General features: G+C 39.0%; 1 protein-coding gene across 19 annotated transcripts in view; it reads left to right on the top strand.

Moving 5' to 3' along the window:
- Positions 1-21,382, top strand: part of SCEL (sciellin) — a 176,249-nt gene that overhangs the window by 73,521 nt on the left and 81,346 nt on the right. For 12 of the 19 annotated variants that reach the window (XM_086709977.1, XM_086710031.1, XM_086710045.1 and 9 more), the window contains 6 exons: positions 5,199-5,316; positions 8,507-8,566; positions 12,798-12,866; positions 17,986-18,054; positions 18,660-18,698; positions 19,999-20,079. In XM_086709977.1, the coding sequence (XP_086566103.1) occupies positions 5,201-5,316; positions 8,507-8,566; positions 12,798-12,866; positions 17,986-18,054; positions 18,660-18,698; positions 19,999-20,079 (434 nt within the window). In that variant the 5' untranslated portion in view covers positions 5,199-5,200. Of the gene's footprint in view, positions 1-5,174; positions 5,317-8,506; positions 8,567-12,797; positions 12,867-17,985; positions 18,055-18,659; positions 18,699-19,998; positions 20,080-21,382 lie in introns of all 19 variants that reach the window. The other 7 variants (XM_086710004.1, XM_086710036.1, XM_086709987.1 and 4 more) reach the window with 6 other exon arrangements.

The following is a 21,382-nucleotide window of genomic DNA, read 5'->3' as shown; positions in this document are numbered from 1 at the left end:
CTTTCACTTCCATGAGTTATTTATTTGATAGCTGGAAGTTCGTACTTCTTAATTCCTTTCACCTATTTTCCAATTCCCCCATCCCCATCCCTTCTGGCAACGACCAGTTTGTTCTCTGTATTTATGAGTCTGTTTCTGTTTTATTTGTTTGTTTGTTGTTGTTGTTGTTTTAGATTCCACATATAAGTGAAATCATATGGTATTTCTCTTTCTCTGTCTGACTTATTTCACTTAGCATAATACACTCTAGTTCCACCCATGTTGTTGTGGAATTATATCACTCTTAAATGTTGTGGAAACCAAATGGGATAAATTATAAAGTTCTATAAAGTTATGTAAAGTGTTATTATTGTCTGAACTCTCCTTCTTACCCAGCAGAACTTAAAGGGGTAGCAGAAGCCTTGCTTGGGAGGAGAATTGAGGTGGGATGTGAGTAGAATACCAAAGAAAATCTAATAAACAACATCCATATAGAATCACACAAATGTGGTGTTTTATGTCTGGCTTCTTTCATTTAGCATGTTTCAAGCTTCATTCATGTTGTAGTATGTAGCCTAAGCAGGCTCCATACTGTCAGCACAGAGCCTGATGTGGGGCTCAGTCTCAAGAACCGTGAGATCATGACCTGAGCCAAAATCAAGAGTTGGGTGCTTAATGTCCTGAGCCGCCCAGGTGCCCCAATACTTCAGCTTTTAACAATTGCTGAGTAATATGTATGAATATAGCATTTTCATATTATATGAATATACCATATGTTATGTACCCATTCATCCATTGATGGACATTTGTGTTGTTTCCACTTTGGGCTATTTTGAATAATGCTGCTATGACCATTCTTGCACAAGTTTTTTGTGTAGACGTATGTTCATAACCAAGAGAATATCAAGGAGTGCACAGAGAAGCCTTCTCTGTGAGGGTTTGTTTGCTGCAGAGGCTGTCCTGGTGCTCCTACTGCCAAGCACTAGGGGCCAGAGCTCATGGGACTTCCAAAGAGTGAAATGTCTAGAATCCGGTGGGCCGCTTCTGTCCCCCTTTCTTCTCACCCTGATGTCAGGGTACCGGTCTAGTCTTGCAATGATTCGTGATGAGCATTGCTGCTGGTTGATACGGAAGAGTTGCCTTTGGTTTAGAAGACAGATTCTGCTTCTTCCCACCATAGGTATGTTACATACTCTCCCTGAGATTCAGTTGTCTCATCTGGGAGATGGAAGTAATAATAGCTAACTCACAGAGCTTATGCAAGGATGAGACAATGCCTGTGAGGTATCCTGTTCAGAGCAGATGCTCTTGCTATTAGTAGTTGCCCTGTGCAGTAGGACAGTTGAAGACACAAAGGGCACAGGTCAGAGACAGGGTGACACAAAGCCCTTTGAATGACCTAACTATGTTAGAAATGTTTAAATCATGTTTCCCATAAGTACCCTATTTGTTTGCTAGTGCTGCCATAACAAAATACCACAGACTAGTTGACTTAAACAACAGAAGTTTATTCTTTCACAGTTCTGAAGGCTAGAAATCCAAGATCAAGGTGCTGTCAGGTTTGGTTTCTCTTGTGGACTCTCTTCTTGGCTTGCAGATGGCCACTTTGTGTGTCCTCCCATGTCCTTTTCTCTGCACATACACCCCTGGTGTCTCTTTGTATGTCCCAAATTCCTCCTTTTATAAGATCACTAGACAGGTAGGATTAGGGCCCACCTAATGGCCTCACTTTAACTTAATCATCCCTTTAAAGGCTCTGTATTCAAATACAGTCACATCTTGAGGTACTGGGCGTTGGGCTTCAACATAGGAATTTTGAGAGAGACACAATACAGCCCATAATAGGCACCTGAGGAGCATCTACTCTGTCTGTCCCAGGCGCCAGAGATCTAGAAGGGAAAGACTCAGGTCTTGCCCACAGGACTGTCAGTCTTTTGAAAGAGACAGACAAATAGACAATTGTAAAATGCCTTTTCTCCATTTACGTTGGCCTGTATCTTACACTTAAATTTGCAGTGTTTACAAATATATCATCAAATATACATTCAGTATTTTGACCACCTCAGAATCTCATTTCAGTCAGCTATGAACTCTCCACATCTTTACAGCTCAGGAAGAGAATTTATTGGAGCCCACTTAGAAACAGGAAAAGGCTAGCCAAGAACCCAGAGAAGCTGGGCCAAACTGAGGGGGAAATGAAGTAGCTGAGATTGAAGTGTGTCTTCACATGCCTCTTTTCCACCCAATTCTGCCAAATTTTAGCAAGCTTCAGAAACAGCCAGCCAGAGGTTGCCCACACTCCTTGCACACCCAGTGGCCCAAATTCAAGGCTGTTCCATCCCCTCCCCACACCCAACCACACCTGCCTCCTGTATTTGATCTCTTCTTTCCAAGATGATAGAGGCATGAGGTTAAAAATTGAGCACTTTCCATGTGTTGGGCAATAATTAGACACTCTACATATGTCATCTAATTTTACCTTCAAAGCAGCCGTATTTCACCTCATTTGAGCAGAACTACAACACACCCTAAGTAACAATCAGTAAATAGCATCCTTTAAATGCACATCGTTCTAACTTCACTAAGACCTTCAGCCTCTCAGGTATTAGTGATGTGAACAGCTGCTGATCTCTGTGAAGATAATGCCGTGGCTGATTACATTGGTGGTTAGTGTTAGGATGGGTTCCCAGAAGCAGCGCTCAAGAATTTTGGTGCCTGTGACTTATTGAGGGTAGGCTCTCAGGAGGAAGAAGAGGCGGAGGAAGGGGCTGAGCAAGCATATGCTCTCTGTTAGTCTAGCTTCAGCCTGATCCCATAGTGAGCTCTGAAGCACAAATCACCTGCAGAATTGGCTCTACCTTGAGGCAAGAGACCCACATTTTACCCTTGGTAATTCAGCATTGCAGGTTGTAGTGTGTGGGGAGTGTGTGTAACCAGGCAGCCCCACTAGTTAAAGGCAATTCTCTAGAGCAGGTGTAGTCATGAGCCCATAGTGCCAATCACAAACTTATTTTTTGTGAGAGAGAGGGAACGAGGTGGGGAGGGGCAGAGAGATGGAGACTCAGAATCCAAAGCAGGCTCCAGGCTCTGAGCTGTCAGCACACAGCCCCACGTGGGGCTCAAACTCACAAACCACGAGATCATGACCTGAGCCAAAGTCGGACACTCAACTGACCGAAGCACCCAGGCATGCCTAATCATCACAAGCTTATGATGGCAAGTTTCATTAGCCCATTTTACAAGGAGATTATGTGGTTCTGTTACATAACTTTGATGTGATAAAGCTGGGCCTATGACTTGCTTTTGACTTGAGATCTGATGTGCCTCCAACATTTCATACACTGTATGGTTGGATGGATTCTGCAAAAAATATAATATACCTCGTAGGGGGACCAGGCATCCACATCCTCATTTGCCCAGGACTTTTTCTGTTTTAAAACTGAAAATGTCACATTTCAGGAAAGCCCAGGGCCAACATAACCATTAAGCAGAAAAAAGCAGTGCCTACGGCCTAGTATACCTTTAGAAGCCTACAAAAAGTTTCTAATTTTAATTCTTTATAACAACAGAAGAAAAAATAAATATAATAATAATAATAATATATAATAATGAAGCCAACCTGGATTATTTTTCACTTTTGTACTAACAGTTGTAAAATATAATTTTTAACGGTGTGGGCATGTGCATGAGTGTGTATGTGTGTGTGTGTGAGGGAAGAGGCTGATGAAAGCAAAAGTGTCTAGGACTCACAAAGTCATAATTCAGCCCTGTTACTTACTTTGGCTTCCCCAGGGGTCACTTCCTTTCTTAGGGCACTGTACATATTGTGCTGTGAATTCCATGTCACTATCTCCCTATTGACCTGAGCAAACATTTCTTTCACTCATCTTTTTGTCTCCAGCTCCTGGCTTAGTGCCAAGCATACTATAGGCATTCGATGTGTATTTATTGATTGAATAAATGAGTTAATTGATGGCCTCATTCAGCCAATTGCTTGTTATATAATATAGGGGACACTAACTGCTCTTGGCCTCAATTTCGTTTTTTTTTTTTTTTTTAGTTTATTTATTTATTTTGAGAGAGAGAGGATGGGGGGGCAGAGAGAGAGGGAGAGAGAGAGAGAACCCCAAGCAGGGGTTCTCTGCACTGTCAGCCAGAGTTTGACATGGGGCTAGATCTCACGAACTGTGGGATCACAAACCACCAAGACCAAGAGTTGGATGCTTAACTGACTGAACCACCCAGGTGCCCCTTGGCCTTAATTTTTACATCTGTAAAATAAATACGTTGGAATCAACGAACTCTCTGGTTCTTAGGGAGCACTTTATGTCATGTATTTGTTGTACCAGATCATGTGACTTTCTTAATGTCATTGAAAAATGTGTTTTATTAACAATGAAAGACTCACTTGTAGGTTCTTAGACTCATTGTTATGTATCTCCCTCTCTCTCTATTTTTCTTTTAGATCCTTCCTGGAAGGCAGCATGTCAAATTTTACCTTGAGAAAAATGTCTCCCACAGGAAATGGTAATGTAGATAATATTTTCCGTACTCAGAAAACTTGAGTATATGAGAAAAACAACTCATAGCTCCTAATTCTTTTATATAGATATTGAATGTTTAGAAGCAACAATCTAACTTAATTAGCATTGCCAAGTTAGACTTCAGGAAAATGTAAGGGTGCTATAGCTTTTACTCATATAATTGCAATTCAAAGATTTTGTAAAAAATCAATACAAATGTTCTTTTGTGTGGGGGACATTCTGGGCTTCTGACTCCCCTGAGATTAAATAATTCAGTTACTTATAATCAAAAGCACCAGACCTGCTTGACTTTTAGTTAGTAGGTACTTTAAAAAATCTTGTGTGTACTTCTGAAGCATATTTCTTTTTAAATAAAATGGCCAACCCATCAAACCCCGGCTTGGTTTATCTCAAGCCCATGGTTCTGTATTCCTGGGTGCCTCACGAGGCCTCCTGAATGCCACACTGTCAGTTTCAGTTGGCACCTAAGCAATTTTATATGTTATCTTTGATGATGAGATGTGGGATTTGTTCTTTCTTGCCAGCACATCCTACTTTGAAACAGTACTGGCCTTGTCAGTCTAGAAGATTGATGCTGGCCAATCAGATGTGCCTCTCGAGACATCGAGGTTAACAAACTCACTCTCAGCCCCATGCAATTACACTGCCCAGTTTCTTATTTTTTTCTGTTGACAGATATGAAAAGTACCACGCAGGGGACCACACTGAGGCAACAGGGTTTCCACGAGGTGAACAAAAGAAGGAATTTCTTGCAGGATAACAGCTGGATCAAAAACCGTCCTGAAGAAGAAAAGTAAGAGGGTGTGGAGAGGGTGGGTATGTGGGCAAGTAGGGAGAGCCATTCTCTAGTTGGGAAGCTAGCGGCCATCTGGAAAGCAAGCACGTTCCTTAAAACACTGTTACATGACCTAATATATAGGCTTTCAGATTTTCAAGACTATCTCTACCATTTTTATTATCCACATACCAAAGAGGATGTGAGTCATCAGGGAGAAAAAGCAGAGTTTCATTGTTAGAACTGAATAGACATTTGTGTTTATTTGATAAACAGAAAAGAACATGACTTTCCAGTTTCCCAAAAGATAATATTCAATCCATGGTAGGGAGATTCCAGATGCATGTTAATTATGTCAGTTGAAACAAATAATAGTATGATTCCTAATTTGCAAATTTAATAATAATTTATCTAAAATTTTGATATGTGCAAACGAAGTCAATGCATTCTCAATTCATTTTATTCCCAATGGTCATATATATCTAGGTACTCAGTGGGTGGTAAATGTAATATTACTTTGTAAGGGAAAACATTGGCCACCAAGAAAGTTTTGTCTGTTTTGAGCATTGCTTCTACTAGCTATATGTTATAGAACTAAAAACTACAACTGTAGGCATATCACCTCATTGCCAACATAGACATTTGTCCAGCCCAGATATATTTATTACAAATTATATGACACATATACATATATTTTTTGTTTCCCTCTTATGTGTCATACTTGATACTAGGTACATACTTTACATATGAAGTACCACAAAATCTTGGGGCACCTGGGTGGCTCAGTCAGTTAAGCATCCAACTCTTGATCTTGGCTCAGGTCATGATCTCACAGCCCTGGGATTGAGCCCAGCATCCGGTTCCACACTGAGCATGGAGCCTGTTTGAGATTCTCCTCTCTCTCTCTCTCTCTCTCTCTCTCTCTCTCTCCTACTTGCATGCTCTCCCTTTCTCTCAAATTAAAAAAATCTCACAAATCACACAAGGTAGTTATTGCATCCTATATTTTATGGAAGAAGGATATGAGGCCCAGAAAGTTTAAGTAACTTGTCAAATCCCCACAACTATGAAGTGATGGAATTGAGATTTTTAACATGACCCATTGTCTTTCTGTTACACTGATGGTCCTCATTCAGAGGCAGTTGTGTCCCCAGGGGATGTTTGCAAAGGTCTGGAGACATTTTCAGTTATCAAAATTGGGGAGTGCTCCTGACATCTAGTGGGTAGAGGTCATGGATGCCACTACACATCCTACGATGCACAGGGCTCTCCCCACAACACAAAATTATCAAGCCTGTAGTGTCATGGTGCTAAAGTTGAGAAGCTCTGCATTACAGGATATTTACTGTACGCTTTCTACTAAACTGCCCATATACAGTCATTTGCGGGACATACTTGTAACCATTAAATGAAGATGTCTATTAGTTTCTGTCATTAAATATTATTATTTTAAGGGAATATAGGTGTATTTAGAGACTCACACTGACTTTTGGAGTTAACATTCATGGACAACGATTATTTCCTTTAGTAACACATTTACTACTTCTGTCAGAGCCTAATATGGCATTTCTGTCTTCCCTAATGGTAGAGTGATGTCAAACGTGAATCATAAATTCTGTGTTGCAAATATATGCACAGATGGGTGAAAACAGAGATGTCTAAGACAAATTGTAACTGGTAGGAATGACGGTTTTATGCCAGGCGTGCCTCCTTTATAAAGGCTCAGGGAAGCCGGCTTAGAGGACATGCCAGCTGCTGAATGCAGGGGGAAATTGGCTCTGATGCTTTGCCCACTCCTACTGGCCCACTTCTGGGCTGTGTGTTACGATTCTTCTTCAGGTAAGGATGTGTCTGGTGTCCACTACTCTCTCATAAACTTGAGAAAGGGATACCAAGAGAGATGAAACAATTCTCTTGGGATTTTTGAGGGTATAAATTTGCTGGGATTGTTTCAACCTCACAGTTCATCTTTCTTTTTAATTATCCACCGCAGTTTCTTGTACAGCTTTACTACAAATTGTTCCAGAGTGTTGAGTAACATTAAGGGAGCAGACCCAGGAACAATGTGGTATTTCAGGTTTGGTTGGGTTGACATGAAAAAGGTTCAGGTACTTACTCTTTGGCTTTGGTTCAATGCCCAAAGCTCTTCTACATGTTTTGACATTTCCTAAAATTGCCTGTACTTTCAGGTCCACCGTACAAAGTAAAAAAGACATGGTTTGGGATTTTATGTATGAAGGTTTATGTATGTATGAAGGGCTATGTATGAAGGGTTAAGCAGTAGGAAAAAGCAGAGGTTTGAAATAAAAAGATCTGGGTCCTAGACCCATGTCTGTCACTTACTAACCTTTTAGTCTTAGGGAAACCGCAAAATCTCTGATCAATTTCTTCTTCTGTGAATTGGATGTGACAGAGTCTTCCTTGCCTAATTCATAGGATTATTATTATTTTTTTAATGTTTTATTTATTTTTGAAGGAGAGAGAGAGAGACAGAGCATGAGCTAGGGAGGAACAGAGAGAGAGGAAGACACAGAATTCGAAGCAGGCTCCAGGCTCTAAGTTGTCAGCACAGAGCCCGATATGGGCTCGAACCCACGAAGTGTGAGATCATGACCTGAGCCGAAGTCAGACGCTTAACCGATTGAGCCATCCAGGCGCCCCTCATAAGGTTGTTTTAAGAACCAAAAAAAGCAAACTATGTATTCTCATGGTTCAAAGATGGTTTAAATCTCCTGTGAATGATCCACCTTCTTAGCCACAAATATTGGTACTTATTTTCCTACTTTTTGTCAAGGAAAACTATCAAGTCCATCCAATGAAAATGTCCAAGTATAAAGGACATAATTTAAAATATTTTTGTAGAAAGCTTTTGCCTTCCTGCAGAAAAGCACTCTTGTAATGCACACAAGGTAGATATGTACATGTTCCCACACTCTGATAAAAAAAAAAATACTCATCCCATTATTGAATCATATGGAAACCTGATGGGATATATCAGAATAATGATTATTTGTACTGACAAACTTGTTTCTTTTCATCATGCACTTTCAAAGGGAGACTAATAAAAATAAATGCATAGTTGTGTTCTTATGCCTGAAATAAAATGAATTCATCTTGCCCTAAATTGTGAGCTCCTTCCCCCATCTCCCTTATTTACCAAATACTGTGGGAACTTTGCATGTGACTTAATTTTGTTCTTTCTCTGCAGAGATGAAAATTATGGTAGGGTGGTGCTCAGTCGACATAACTCCCATGATGCCTTGGACAGGTGGGTGTTTCAGACAAGTTACATCATTAGAAGAAACACAAAGACTATAGTTTTGAGAGAAGACTTGTTCAAGACAAACTGAATATTTGTGGCTTGCCTCAGGCTTTCCCTGGCATTCTGGAAGACTCTGTGATATCATCAGGAGTTTCCATAAGGCAAAGTCTGTGCTTCTGCAGCTCTATGCTTCCAGAACCACAGTTTGGAGGTGTAGAATAACCAATCCCCTGAGGTAGCCCACTTGATGGGGAAAGGAAAGGACCCTCTTGATGGGAAAATGGTTCACAGAAATGTGACCGGATAAGAGATCTCTGAACCTTAGGAAAAGGAACCCCGAAAATACAGAAATAACAGTCCTAGAATCCACCTGCTTTATGAGCAGTACCTTCTTTTTAGAAACTTCTAGGCTTGTGGAAAACCATTAAATGATACCGAGTGTAAAAAGACTGACAGACATATTGTAGAAAGAATCAGGCAAAACTCGTAATCACAATAATGTAACTGATCTAAGATTGATCACATAGCAGATAATATTCTTGTTAAAACACATTTATGCTCACACACATACAAACAACCACACCCATCAAAAGAACCCAAGTATCAGACACAAGTTTTATCTGGTCCAGTAGACCGTGTCTGTGTGCCACCAAGACATACTTAGTAAGAGTGTGATTGTTTTTCATGGCGTGGACTTTAAAAAGTTAAGTAGACACCTTGGGGTGCCTGGGTGGCTCAGTCAGTTAGGCCTCTGATTCTTGATTTTGGCTCAGGTCATGACTTCACAGTTCATGGGATGGAGCTCTGAGTTGGGATCCTCACTGACAGCACAGAGCCTGTTTGGGATTCTCTCTCTCTCTCCCTCTCTTTCTACCCCTCCCCCGCTCATTCTCTTTCTCTCTCTCTCAAATAGATACACTTAAAAAAAAGAAAAAAGTTAGGTAGACACCTTGAATATTTTATAAACTTTTATTCATGAATGTTTCTTTTTTTTAAATTTTTTTTAACGTTTATTTATTTTTGAGACAGGGAGAGACAGAGCATGAACAGGGGAGGGTCAGAGAGAGAGGGAGACACAGAATCTGAAGCAGGCTCCAGGCTCTGAACTGTTAGCACAGAGCCCGATACGGGGCTAGAACTCACAGACCGCGAGATCATGGCCTGAGCCGAAGTCGGCCGCTTAACTGACTGAGCCACCCAGGCGCCCCTATTCATGAATGTTTCTAAACCTTTTAAACCTGTTCATAATTTTGACCTGTTCTGAGGGTACCGAGCTTAGAATCTTCTTAGAATCTGTTGGGTGTTCTGGTTCCCAGCCTTAGTTCATCTGATTGATCGTTCTGTGACTACTTCTGCCCTCTCCTTGGTCTTCATGACTCTGAAGATTTCAGCCTGGTTTCCTCTTGGCTCTCATCTCACCAAACAAAAGGAATCTGGTTATTTCAGTCCAGCCACCAGTGGCAATTGTTCCCTCCATTTTATTTGTCTTTCTCTGGGACTATTCAGAACAAATATACTTGTTTTGGAGTATGGCAGTGAAAAGTAATCTTCATATTCTTAGTGTGTTTTAGGACAAGAGTTTAATGCTTTATGTGCTTATTTATGTTTTAAACTATACTGGTTTCCTGAGCCCTTCCTATTGGTGGACAACATTCTGTCTAAAGCAGCACATTGAACTTATATCTTCAGTAACAAAAATGTGCGAGCCCATGATGTTTTCCTGTTGACTCATAACTAGTGTCTCAAAACATGTTCTTAGAAGGGAAGTGCAGGTTATTTTTCTCCTTGCGCTTGCTCAGATAGATGCCCACTTGGCCCTTTTCTGCCATTTCACAGAGGCTGTACCCACTTTAGGTACTGAACACCATTTGGAACATCTACCATATGCTTGACATAGTATCAGGTGCTGGGAATACAGAGATGCATAAGACACCACCCTTGGCCTTAGGGTTCTGGAAACATACGGATCCATAGACTACAATACTAAAATCTACCATGGAAGTGCTATTGGGGAAGTGTGTGACAGTGCCATGGGAAAAGAGAAGAGAGAGCCCAAGTCTGTTTGAATTAATCATAGATGCCACCCAGAAAAAGGTCTTTGGTGTCAGCATTGCTGTTCAAAGAATGAGGAGGGGTTTCCGAGTAGGGAAGGGCAGCTGGTGGGCATGAGAATTGCTTCCAGCAGAAGTGGCAACGTGTGCAAAAGCTTCCTGTGAGCAGACTGATAATAAAGGAAAGGGAAAATAAACAATATATTCTCCTTACCTTAAATAACAGCTTCACAGTATGCACAAACTAAGAAATTTTGCCATGTACTTCTGCCAGGTTGTTTAAACCAGTCAAATAAGCCTGGTAGCACAAATACCTACAGAGAGGTCAGTTGTCAACCAGGCACTGGCCTGAGGACTGAGAACAAAACAAAGTCCCTGCTTCCATAGAACCCACATCTTAGCTGAAGATGGAGGACGGGAGAGACTGAAAATAAATAAACACGATACAACGTGTTTGTATTTCCATAAGTGCTAGGAAGAATAAAGTCAGCTAATGAGACACAAAGGAGGCTGTTTGAGAAGGGGCTGTTTCACAGAAGGGGACCAGATGGCCCTGCAGTGCCCCTTTGCATTCATGCATTAAACACAATGGTGGACTATACTGTGATTTCACTCTGAGGTTGCTTTAAAACTCAGGTAGTTGCAGGGCGCCTGGGTGGCTCAGTGGGTTAAGTGCCTGACTTGGCTCAGGTTGTGATCTTGTGGTCCATGAGTTTGAGCTCTGCGTCAGCCTCTCTGCTGACAGCTCAGAGCCTGGAATCTGCTTCGGATTCTGTGTCTCCCTCTCTCTCTCTGCCCCTCCCCAGCTTGCACCCTGTCTCTCTCTCTCTCTCAAAAATAAATAAAAATGTTAAAAAAAATAAAAGGGAATTGCATTTGTCTTTACTTTTCTCTTTCATCAACAGACACTGTTCCCTCTGCTTCTGTTTGAAAATGTTCACATCTATTTATCCTCTGAAGCCCTGCTCAAACTGCACCCTATCCATAAGGCCCTCTCTGATTCTTTTACCAAGAAATAAACTGTCTCACCTTAGAACTTCCTTGCACTTTACCTGAACATTTTTTATGACACAAGCCATTTTGTTCTTTTGTATGTACACATCTAACTTGTCTCTGCGAGGGTAGGGTCCGTAGTTTTTATTCTTGATTTCCTCATAGTCACCAACATGGTGCATAGTATATTATTTACCTTAAAAATTTTGTCTAATAAAAGTACACTATATCAAGTTAAAAATTAAATTTTAAGTGCATATACTGTCTTAGTATGTTTTCTGATTCAGTATCTTTGATCTGTCAGCTTCAAATGATACTTTGAAATGCAAACACAGTGAATCATGGCATAATTCCCCAAAGAGCTTGCTTTTTCTGTATCACAGAGCTATATAAGGCATTAAACAGCTTGTTTTTGCTGCAGTCTGATCAAGATATTCCCATTTGCTTTGATGATCTTGATTCCTATTTTGAAGCTCCTATCCTCTCTTCCCTTTTCGTTGTCTTTCCTCTTCCCTTTGTTCTGCTTACCTGTCTTCCTCAACTTTCTTTGCTTTCTGTCTCTCTTCTCCCTACTTCTCCTTATCTCCCTTTATTCACCTCTCCTCCTTACATCTATCCTTCCTCTCTTCTCCCACTTGCTTTTCATTTTTTTTCCAACTTTTCCTGTTTCCTTCTTTTCCTTTCTTCCCTCTCCCTTCACTCAGCAAGTTCTTTTTTTCAACCCTGTCCACGGTGCTGAAGTTTAAATAAAGCTATTTGTATTTAGCCTGTTGACCTGGCGTAGGGTGCTACTAAAATTCTGCAAACAAAACATAGCTGATTTTAAGTCTATTGTGTTTAAGTCCTATGATGTAAAAGTCAACAGTATTGACAAGAGTACATATTAGTTATTAACTATTTTGCATATCATGTTGTTTGTTTTGCCTATCCTTATCTCCAATTTAAATATGTTGCATTGAAGTTAGAAATAATTGGACCTAGAGAAGAATTCATTTATTAGCATAGGGAGTTGGGTTTGCCATAATTTATCCCATCCAAGTCAAAACTTTGGAAGATTTAGATACTCTGAAGCTGTCTTTCCTTGGTAACATGTACATCTCCTACTTGAATAGGCCAAAATTTTACCAAAGGCATGATAGGTTATAAACTTTTTGGTAATTTATTTGATCTTCTGTAACTATTTTTTGCTACAGGAAAGCAAATGAGAGAGATGAGCCAAAAGCTACAATTAGTCGATACAGATCTGATGACACTTTAGACAGGTAAGATGTTTTTTTAATCATGTAAGCAGAATGCATAATGTGTATTAAATCCCCTTTTTTTGTCAAGCATGAGGTATTTAAATGTTTGCAAAAGTAAATTTTGAACAAGATATTTTATATCCAGGGACAGAAGGGCTATTCAGATCAAATTACCTTCTTCAAAATTCACAAAATCTTGACTCAATATTCTGTTTTCCTAAAATCTTGCCAATATTAGATTGATAAAAACAATTCTGAAGAAACTGGTTTGGTTATGAGTAGGGTGGACACTCCATGGAAACTTTTTGGTTTAAAATGGAGAATCTAGTTATTTTTGTGAATATGAGTAGTCAGTTCTCATTCTGACTTTTGGTCTTTCCATCCCCCTGGTGGAAGAACATCAGTTTCTGTTTTTATGGAGAGACTGTAAATTATAATAATACAATCACTTTTATCCTCTCTAGTATAAAGCCATTAGCTCTTTACAAGGTGAAACTATTTTTGTGGCAGCAGTAGAGTTCCCATATGGCTTATAGAAGGGTCCATTGTGTTGTGCCTGTTGTTAGTTCCTTCCTACACAGAGGGAAAGGGCTCATTTCTATGGAGAAAATTGAGCAATGTCTATTTATATTGAAGTGTAAATGCTACAAATCACACTTTTATTTTATATTTGGTAGTGATACTTAATAAGCATATAAAGAGTAAAGTTAACATCTTTAGTTGGAGTCTAGACAATGGACACCTGAGACCATTGACAGTTGAGGTCATTCTCTGTAGCTAAAGATATGCTGTCATTGTAGACAAAAATGCCACCTGCTGTATTGTAAGCAGATGTGCTGTAATTTATGGTATCTTATAGATTCTATACTCAGTATTTGCCAGTATTAATTCATGTAGGAAATGTATATACTTCTGCACTATTCACAGGTTTTCAAACCAGTTTCTTTAATACAGGCTAATCCACACTGGTGTTCCTAAGAAGTTAATTTCTCTCTTGTAATTAATAGCCTCAACAAAAATGAGTGTGTAGAGTATTTGCGCAAGATCTCATCTCCATGGCACTGAGTGGAAAGAGGAGTCAAAATAACTGTCCATTCATGGTGGCCTTGAGGGCTGTCCTGTTGCACCATTAATTGAAGATGGAAACCCTATTTCTAGGAATGAATCTGGAAGTGAGATAATTATGCCTTAAGAAAGGGCAATAGGTGGAAGGCTTTGTAAGCTGTGTATTTGAAGGTCTGTATTAGGCCAGTCAAGACAGAGCCTAATTCATTCATTAGCAATGAATTAGACTAGACCTTACAGACTAATCAGTTGAGTTGTTCTCAGCCTCAGCTGCAATTTAGAATCACTGAGAGAGCTTTGAAACTTTACTGATAACTTGGTCCCACCACCCCTCACCCCCAAAACTCTGATTTAATTAGTCTGAGGTGAGAGTCAGGCATTTTTAATACTTATGAAGTGATTCTAATGTGCAACCAAAATTCAGAACCACTAATCTAGCCCAAAAGTCCTTCATTTTATACACTAGAAAATGAGGCCAGAGATTACCCGGTTTATTTACCCAGAAGTTTAGTGGCATGTTTGGTCAGCTCATTCCCCAGGAAGTCCTGAGTTCCAATAGTATGCTACATCCTCTAAGTGTGGAAATAGATGTGATGAAGAGAACTCAGGAATCAGTACAGAAAGGCAAGTCCTATTAGCAGGAGTCAGATTTTCATAACGCTGGCCACTCTAAAAGTAAGATATGAAATAATTTTAGGAGGAAGATGACCAACCAACATCTGGTACACATGTGCATATGCATTTCAAGAACGCATTTATTTTATTTGTTACTTAATTTTAATTTTTAAAAAAATTTTGTTTTCAAGTAATCTATACACCCATCATGGGGCTCAAATCTACAACCCTGAGATCAAAAGTCACATGCTCCAAATAATGCATTTATTTTAAATGAATAGAAGAAAAGTACTTTGGAGTTGTATTTTTAAAAATATATATGTAGGTTAAAGTATGAGGTGTTCTAAAGAAACATAAGTAAATAACTACGTATGTAGCATGCAATATGGCCCAAATCCTAAAGGTGGTTTGACTAATTTGAAAAACCTAGGTTAGGGTGACCTCTAGTGTTCTCTTGTGGAAATGTAACTTTTCCTTTGGGTCTTTTGATCATGCTACTAATTACCATATTTGGGTATTTACTGTTTCTAAGATTGACGCTTCTCAAAACAACCTATTCCATACACAAGTTGGAAAAAACTTAATTTTCAAGAGAAATACAAAGTAAAGTTAATCTTCCTAATAAGAAACTGACATATGTATTGGAATGGTGGTTTACAGTTCCCTCCACTATTACTCATAGACTGATCCCCCTAGTGGCATAGAAGAGATCCTGGAGGTGAAGAACAGTAAGTGAAGGAAGACATGTTGACCCAACAGATGAGTGTTGAAACTATCACACTACAAAATTAGATGTAGGACATTGGGCTCTACTGGGACGATTTTGGAGACAAACCACTTCCTAGTTGGGTGACCAAGAAAAAGTCACTCACTTTCTCTGAGACTCCATTTCTTCATCTATAAAATGAAAATAATTATACCTCCCTTGTGAGGATGTTTTAGAGTAGAGACTAACATGTATACAGTAAGCAGCAAAGAGTAGGTAGCTATTTTTATTATTACATGCACTACTGCCTACATAGATTTACACTGTAGCATTTTGAGTAATTTCATTTAATTTTAACATCAGACTTTGCCTTTATTTAAACATTGAGAATGTTTGATATTAAGGATCTGTTTACTTTAGATAAATTGTTGTTTTCCATGTACCAGAGTAGGAATTTCCCAAGATTACTTTTGTCTCATGTTAGGGTCTCATAGATAGCTATAAAGTCCGAGTAGAGTTTCCAAGGAACATTTAATTCTTTTTAATTTTATTTTATTTTTAAAGTTTATTTATTTATTTTTGAGAGAGCATGTGTGAGAGTGGGGGAGGGGCAGAGAGGGAGAGAGGGAGAGAGAGAATCTCACGAAGGCTCCACATTGTCAGCACTGAGCCCGATGTGGGGCTCAGTCTTATGAACCATGAGGTCATGACCTGAGCCAAAATTAATAGCTGGATGCTTAACTGACTGAGCCATCTAGGCACCCCTCCAAGGAACATTTAAGATTTAAGATTTACAGTCATCTGACATCTTACTTATGGTACCCATAGTGGTTTATTGCAGAGCCCTTTAAATATAAACATCCCAGAGGCTCAGTAGCAGTTAGTGAAAGGTATATATTAATAGTCCTTTGCCTGACGATCACCTTAGATATGAGTTTTTTATACATGGATTCTAGGAGCCTGTACAAGTTAAAGCCTATATTGTGAACAGTCTGTTGAGAATATGGAGCTCTGGAAGATTTCAACCTTCCTTCCTTTTTGCATTCAAGAGCTATCAATTTGTGGCATTATGCACTATAAACAAACCTTGTTTGGAGTTAACTCATAGCATTTTAATGTATTAGAGTTATTTACCCCATATTTTAGTTACACATATCAAGATGACATTATGAATTGAAATCATTTTAAATTTATGACAGTTAAATCATATTTTCTCCCACATTAATTATTTTTTAGAATGAGGCAAAATTAGTGCCCATCTTTCCAAGAGTAGCTTATATAAAGTCATGTACTAAAGTTGACAGTAAAATTAAAAGTTTAGAGAAAGTTATAGTAGATCCATAATGTCGGATCAATAGAAAAGTTTTGCTGACCTTTTGTTTTCCTGAACCTAATTTTTCTACATCCTAGTTTTGTGCAAGCCTGCAGAATGCTCCCCAGGATAGCTCCGTGTCTCAGGAAGAAACTTCCTATCCTATCTGACGTGAGAGAAGAAAGGGAAGGAGGGTCTGCAGTATGGGATTCCTGATTTGTCTTTTCTGACACAAGGGACAGACACATCTAGGAGACCTGAGATTTAATGGCCAGTAGGGGCTATTAACTCAATGTGTTAGTTACAGTAAACTAATTCACCAGGGTAGAGTGACTCTTTTAACGAGTTCCCTCTATTGCCCCCAAATCTATTGTGGTTTAACACAACAGAAGATTAGTGTTCATTCTCTTCAGAGTCCAGTGTGTTAGGCTAGAAGCATAGGGGATGCCTCAGCTCCACGAAGTCAACTGACCTAAGTTCTTTTCATGTTTTGATGCTTCCATCTTCAACACAGGGCAACCAAAAACTATAGAGGAAGAGGAAGAAAGAGCATAGATAATTACACAAGAGGTTTTAGGATGGGTCTGAAAGTGCAAACAACATTTCTGCTCACATTCTTTAGTCTAGAACTCAATCACATGGCCCCAACTAATATCAATGAAGAATGGGAAATGTGGTCTTCCTGTGTGCTCAGTAGGAAACGAAAATGAGTTTGGCAAACATATAGTATTGTCTATGCCACAAAATATTTAGAAAAATACTTGTCTTCCATTGATGTGTTTTACAGACTTGGGAAGTACTGTCATTGGCTGGATGTATGTTTGACAACACAGGGTTTAGGGGCATTGACCCCTGTGCAATTGAAAATCCACATATAACTTTTGACTCCCAAAACTTAACTACTATACCCTACTCTTGACCAGAAGCCTTTCTGATAACATAAACAGTTGATTAACACATATTTTGTGTGTTATATTTATCCTATCCTGAATCATTACAATAAAGTAAGCTAGAAACAAGAAAATGTTATTAAGGAAATCATAAGGAAGAGAAAATACATTTACAATACTGTACTGTACTTATCAAAAAATTCTGCATATAAGTGGACCCACGCCATTCAAATCCGTGTGGTTCAAGGGTCAACTGTATTATTAAACAATAAAGAATATAAAATAGTGAGTTAAATGCTCAGTGAATCAGAGAGGCTAGTAGAAAAACATAAATTTAAAAAATTCCAAGCTGTATCAAAATAGCTTCATAAATAGATTTTGGTTTAAGTAGTTTTTGTTTAATTGCAAACTATTCTAAAATGTAACACCTGAAAACAAATCTCTTTACTAGTGAAAGGTTATATTGTGAAGTTATTCTTTCGTGAAAAAGGTCTGAAAGGACTTTAATGATCTGAATGTTCATCCAAACTTTTGTCTTGTTTCTTTATAAAGGATCTCAGACAGAAATGATGCCACTAACACATATAAGGCCAATACCTTGGATAACCGACTAACCAATAGGTACCAGTATCTATTGACTTTGGGAAAGACCCAAGTACAATAGTTTTCTAAGCATTACTTATTTACTTACAATTCTTCTGTCCTACTTGATATCTTTCTGTAAATTCTTATCCTCCATTTTTTAAACACAAAAATTCTGGAGTGAAAACCATTGTTCCTCCTCATGGTTAGAGAAATAGAAAATCTTTGTTGCCTTGCTTAAAAATCAAGAGAGCCCTTGCTTCAGGTCATTGTTCTTATGACATTCATGTTTTTGTTTTAAGTCATCCTGGTGACAAGAGTGTGAAATACATGTAAATGCCAATTTTACATTCTTATTGCTAAAGAAAATCCCTGAACTCCACAAATAAAAGCATTGGGCTTAAACGATACTGAATTTTCTGATATAAAAAGATTTCCTTTAGAATCTAGCATAAGGCAAAAAGATCACCTTATCAAATTGATTCAAATACTGATGCTTTCTTTTTCTTTCTATCAAATAATGTCTAACTTTAAATAACAATTCTAAATTCATGGACAGTTGCAAATTGATGCAAGTACTTATTCTTTGTGGCTGCTCAAATTTTTGCCCCCCCTTTCTTTTTCTTTTTTTTTTTTTTTACCAGAAACACGTCCACGTTTCGATCACCAGAAGCAGCAAAGACGTATGTACTGACTGAAGTTACATTTTAAGAATAAAGTGTATTTCTTTGTATGTGTTCAAGATAAACCAGGTATACCCTGCTCAGGCCAAAGTTTCAACTATAACAAAATCACCCTCCTGTTGCTTATTCAGAGTTTAGGTAGAAAGAAGGAAATGGTCCACGAAGCTTTAAATATTTACTATTTGGACTTTAACACTTAAGTTCCAGTTAGTTAACATACATGTAATGCTGGTTTCAGGTGTAGAATTTTGTGATTCATCACTTAATATACAACACCCAGTGCTCATTACAACAAGTGCCCTCCCTAATTCCCATTGTATATTTTATTGTTTATTTTTCCCCCACAGAACTTTATTTTTCCTTGTTTTTATGACCACTATCACTTGTCTTTCAAAACACCCATCATGTTACAATTCATCTGAGTCATGAAATCATAGATTTGCTAGCAATCTGTTTAGATGAAGTACATTCTCTCTGGAACGTACTAGTGGTGATTATAAACAGCCAAACTAGGTGGATTTTTGAAAACAGGGTTGGTTTTTAAATTTTTGTTTAAAATTAAGGAATTTTCATGTTGGAGCACACCTGTCAGTAGTTGAACCAGGCCTGGGTCACTTCCATTTTTTTTTTTGAAGGTCTATGTACATTAATAAATGCTAAATAGAGATTTAAAATGGTGTGATTTTTAAATGTTTTCTTAAACAACCTAGTGCTTTAAAATTTTTTGTTAATGTTTATTTATTTTTGAGAGAGACAGAGAGACAGAGCATGAGCAGGGATGGGGAGGGGTAGAGAGAGAGGGAGACACAGAATCTGAAGCAGGCTCCAGGCTCTGAGCTGTCAGCACAGTTCCTGACACGGGTCGAACTCACAAACTGTGAAGACCATGACCTGAGCCGAAGTCAGACACTTAACGGACTGAGCCACCCAGGTGCCCCAACAGCCTAGTGCTTTTAATGCAAAAAATTGCAATATAATTCTGTTAGTCACAATATATACAATATTAAATATATATTATGAACCCAGAGCACATGAGAATTCGTTGGTCTGGATTTCAGACACACAATGTCATATAATGAATGACTTAATTCAGTTCCTTCAGTTCTAATTACTTAGATGAGGACCTGAGGATTCATAAAATAGGTACACTAAGGAAGAACTTGTTTTCTGTCCTTCCTTTGTCATTGAAACATTTTGTGGTGGTTAGAGAGTAGGTGGGAATATGAGTAGATTATAAGACCTTTCAAAGGTGGGACCGCATAAAAAAGTTTCAAGAATGTGGTTTGTTGTGATTACACAGGCAAACTGGAGGTTCGTTCAGTGGAAACACCACCAACCCCCCGGCTCCTGCCTCTGCTACAACTCCTGTAAAGAAAAAGAGGTATGATGGGCTTGCTGTATCTGCCTCCTGTCGATATTCTGGAGAGGGCTGTATTTTATTAATTTCTGAACCAAATCATCTACCAAGATCTGCAGGCAGCATTCAGAAGTTGCTCTCTCATCATTGTTTCTTCCTCCCTTTTGAGGGATCCAATGCCTACTGGATTCTGATGTCCTCAAACTTTGTTCCTTTTCCCCCTAATTTCCTTTTCAAAGATGCAGTCTTTTCTCCAGCTCCCTTGGGGTCTTGAATACCTAGGTAATATTTTCAATGACAGAGGTCACCAAAGGGTAAGCTACCTCAGGTAGCACTTTTAGTAGAGCCCTGTGACAGGGGATGCCTTACCCTGAAATAATGGCTGTGGTGTGGACAAATGTTGCCATGCTCCTGCGTTCAGCCTGCGTTGCTGCTGCCTCCTCTGCAGATTGTGTTGACCCTATTTCCAAGTAGAGTCAAAGGCCCTATCTTGAGACATCAATCTGTGTTTGTGTGTTTATTTCTTCCTTCTCTGAAATCCTCTGCCTGGCCTCCCACCTTCTGCTTGTGCTGACTTCGATTTATTTAGGTAGACCTGTGGTGGCAGAATATTCTTCATGAGACAGAGCGTGACGGTGGAAGCAATTTTTGCTTGCTGAAGAGAACACGGTGCTAGTGAATCATGATCCAATGAAAAACAAGTTCATGAACTTCAGTACTTCTAAAATGTTTTATTTTCTTTGCCTGCACCTAGGACCGTGCCTAGTGTAGGGTAGGTGTTCAATGTTTGTTGATAGACTGGATATTTGCCAAAAATGCTTCTGTAGCTGGAATTCTGGTTGTGTCTGCAGAGTCTCAGAAAATGTGATCACCTTTCTCTTGGACCCAAATTTCACATCTCCTACCCACTGCAAGAATCTTTCCTCTGGCAGGTTAGACATAATTCAGGATCATTGAAGCCAGCAATAAGACTCTTATTTTTGTGATATACATTTGACTAGCTCTTGTGAGTAGCATTGACTACTTACATTGAGCTGAAATATGCTTTGATTTATGCCCATTTTTAAAATCTTAGTTCAGGGGCGCCTGGGTGGCTCAGTCGGTTAAGCGTCCGACTTCAGCTCAGGTCATGATCTCACAGTTCATGGGTTTGAGCCCCACGTTGGGCTCTGTTCTGACAGCTCAGAGCCTGGAGCCCGTTTCAGATTCTGTGTCTCCTCTCTCTCTCTGCCCCTCCCCTGTTCATGCTCTGTCTCTGTCTCAAAAATAAAAAATAAACAGTAAAAAAAAAAAATTAAAAAAAAAAGAATAAAAAACAAAACAAAAC

This window comes from Puma concolor, chromosome A1 (genome assembly GCF_028749965.1).
Source record: "Puma concolor isolate L17-30 chromosome A1, mPumCon1.1.hap2, whole genome shotgun sequence".
Classification (NCBI taxonomy): domain Eukaryota; kingdom Metazoa; phylum Chordata; class Mammalia; order Carnivora; family Felidae; genus Puma; species Puma concolor.
This window is presented reverse-complemented; position numbering and strand designations above follow the sequence as displayed.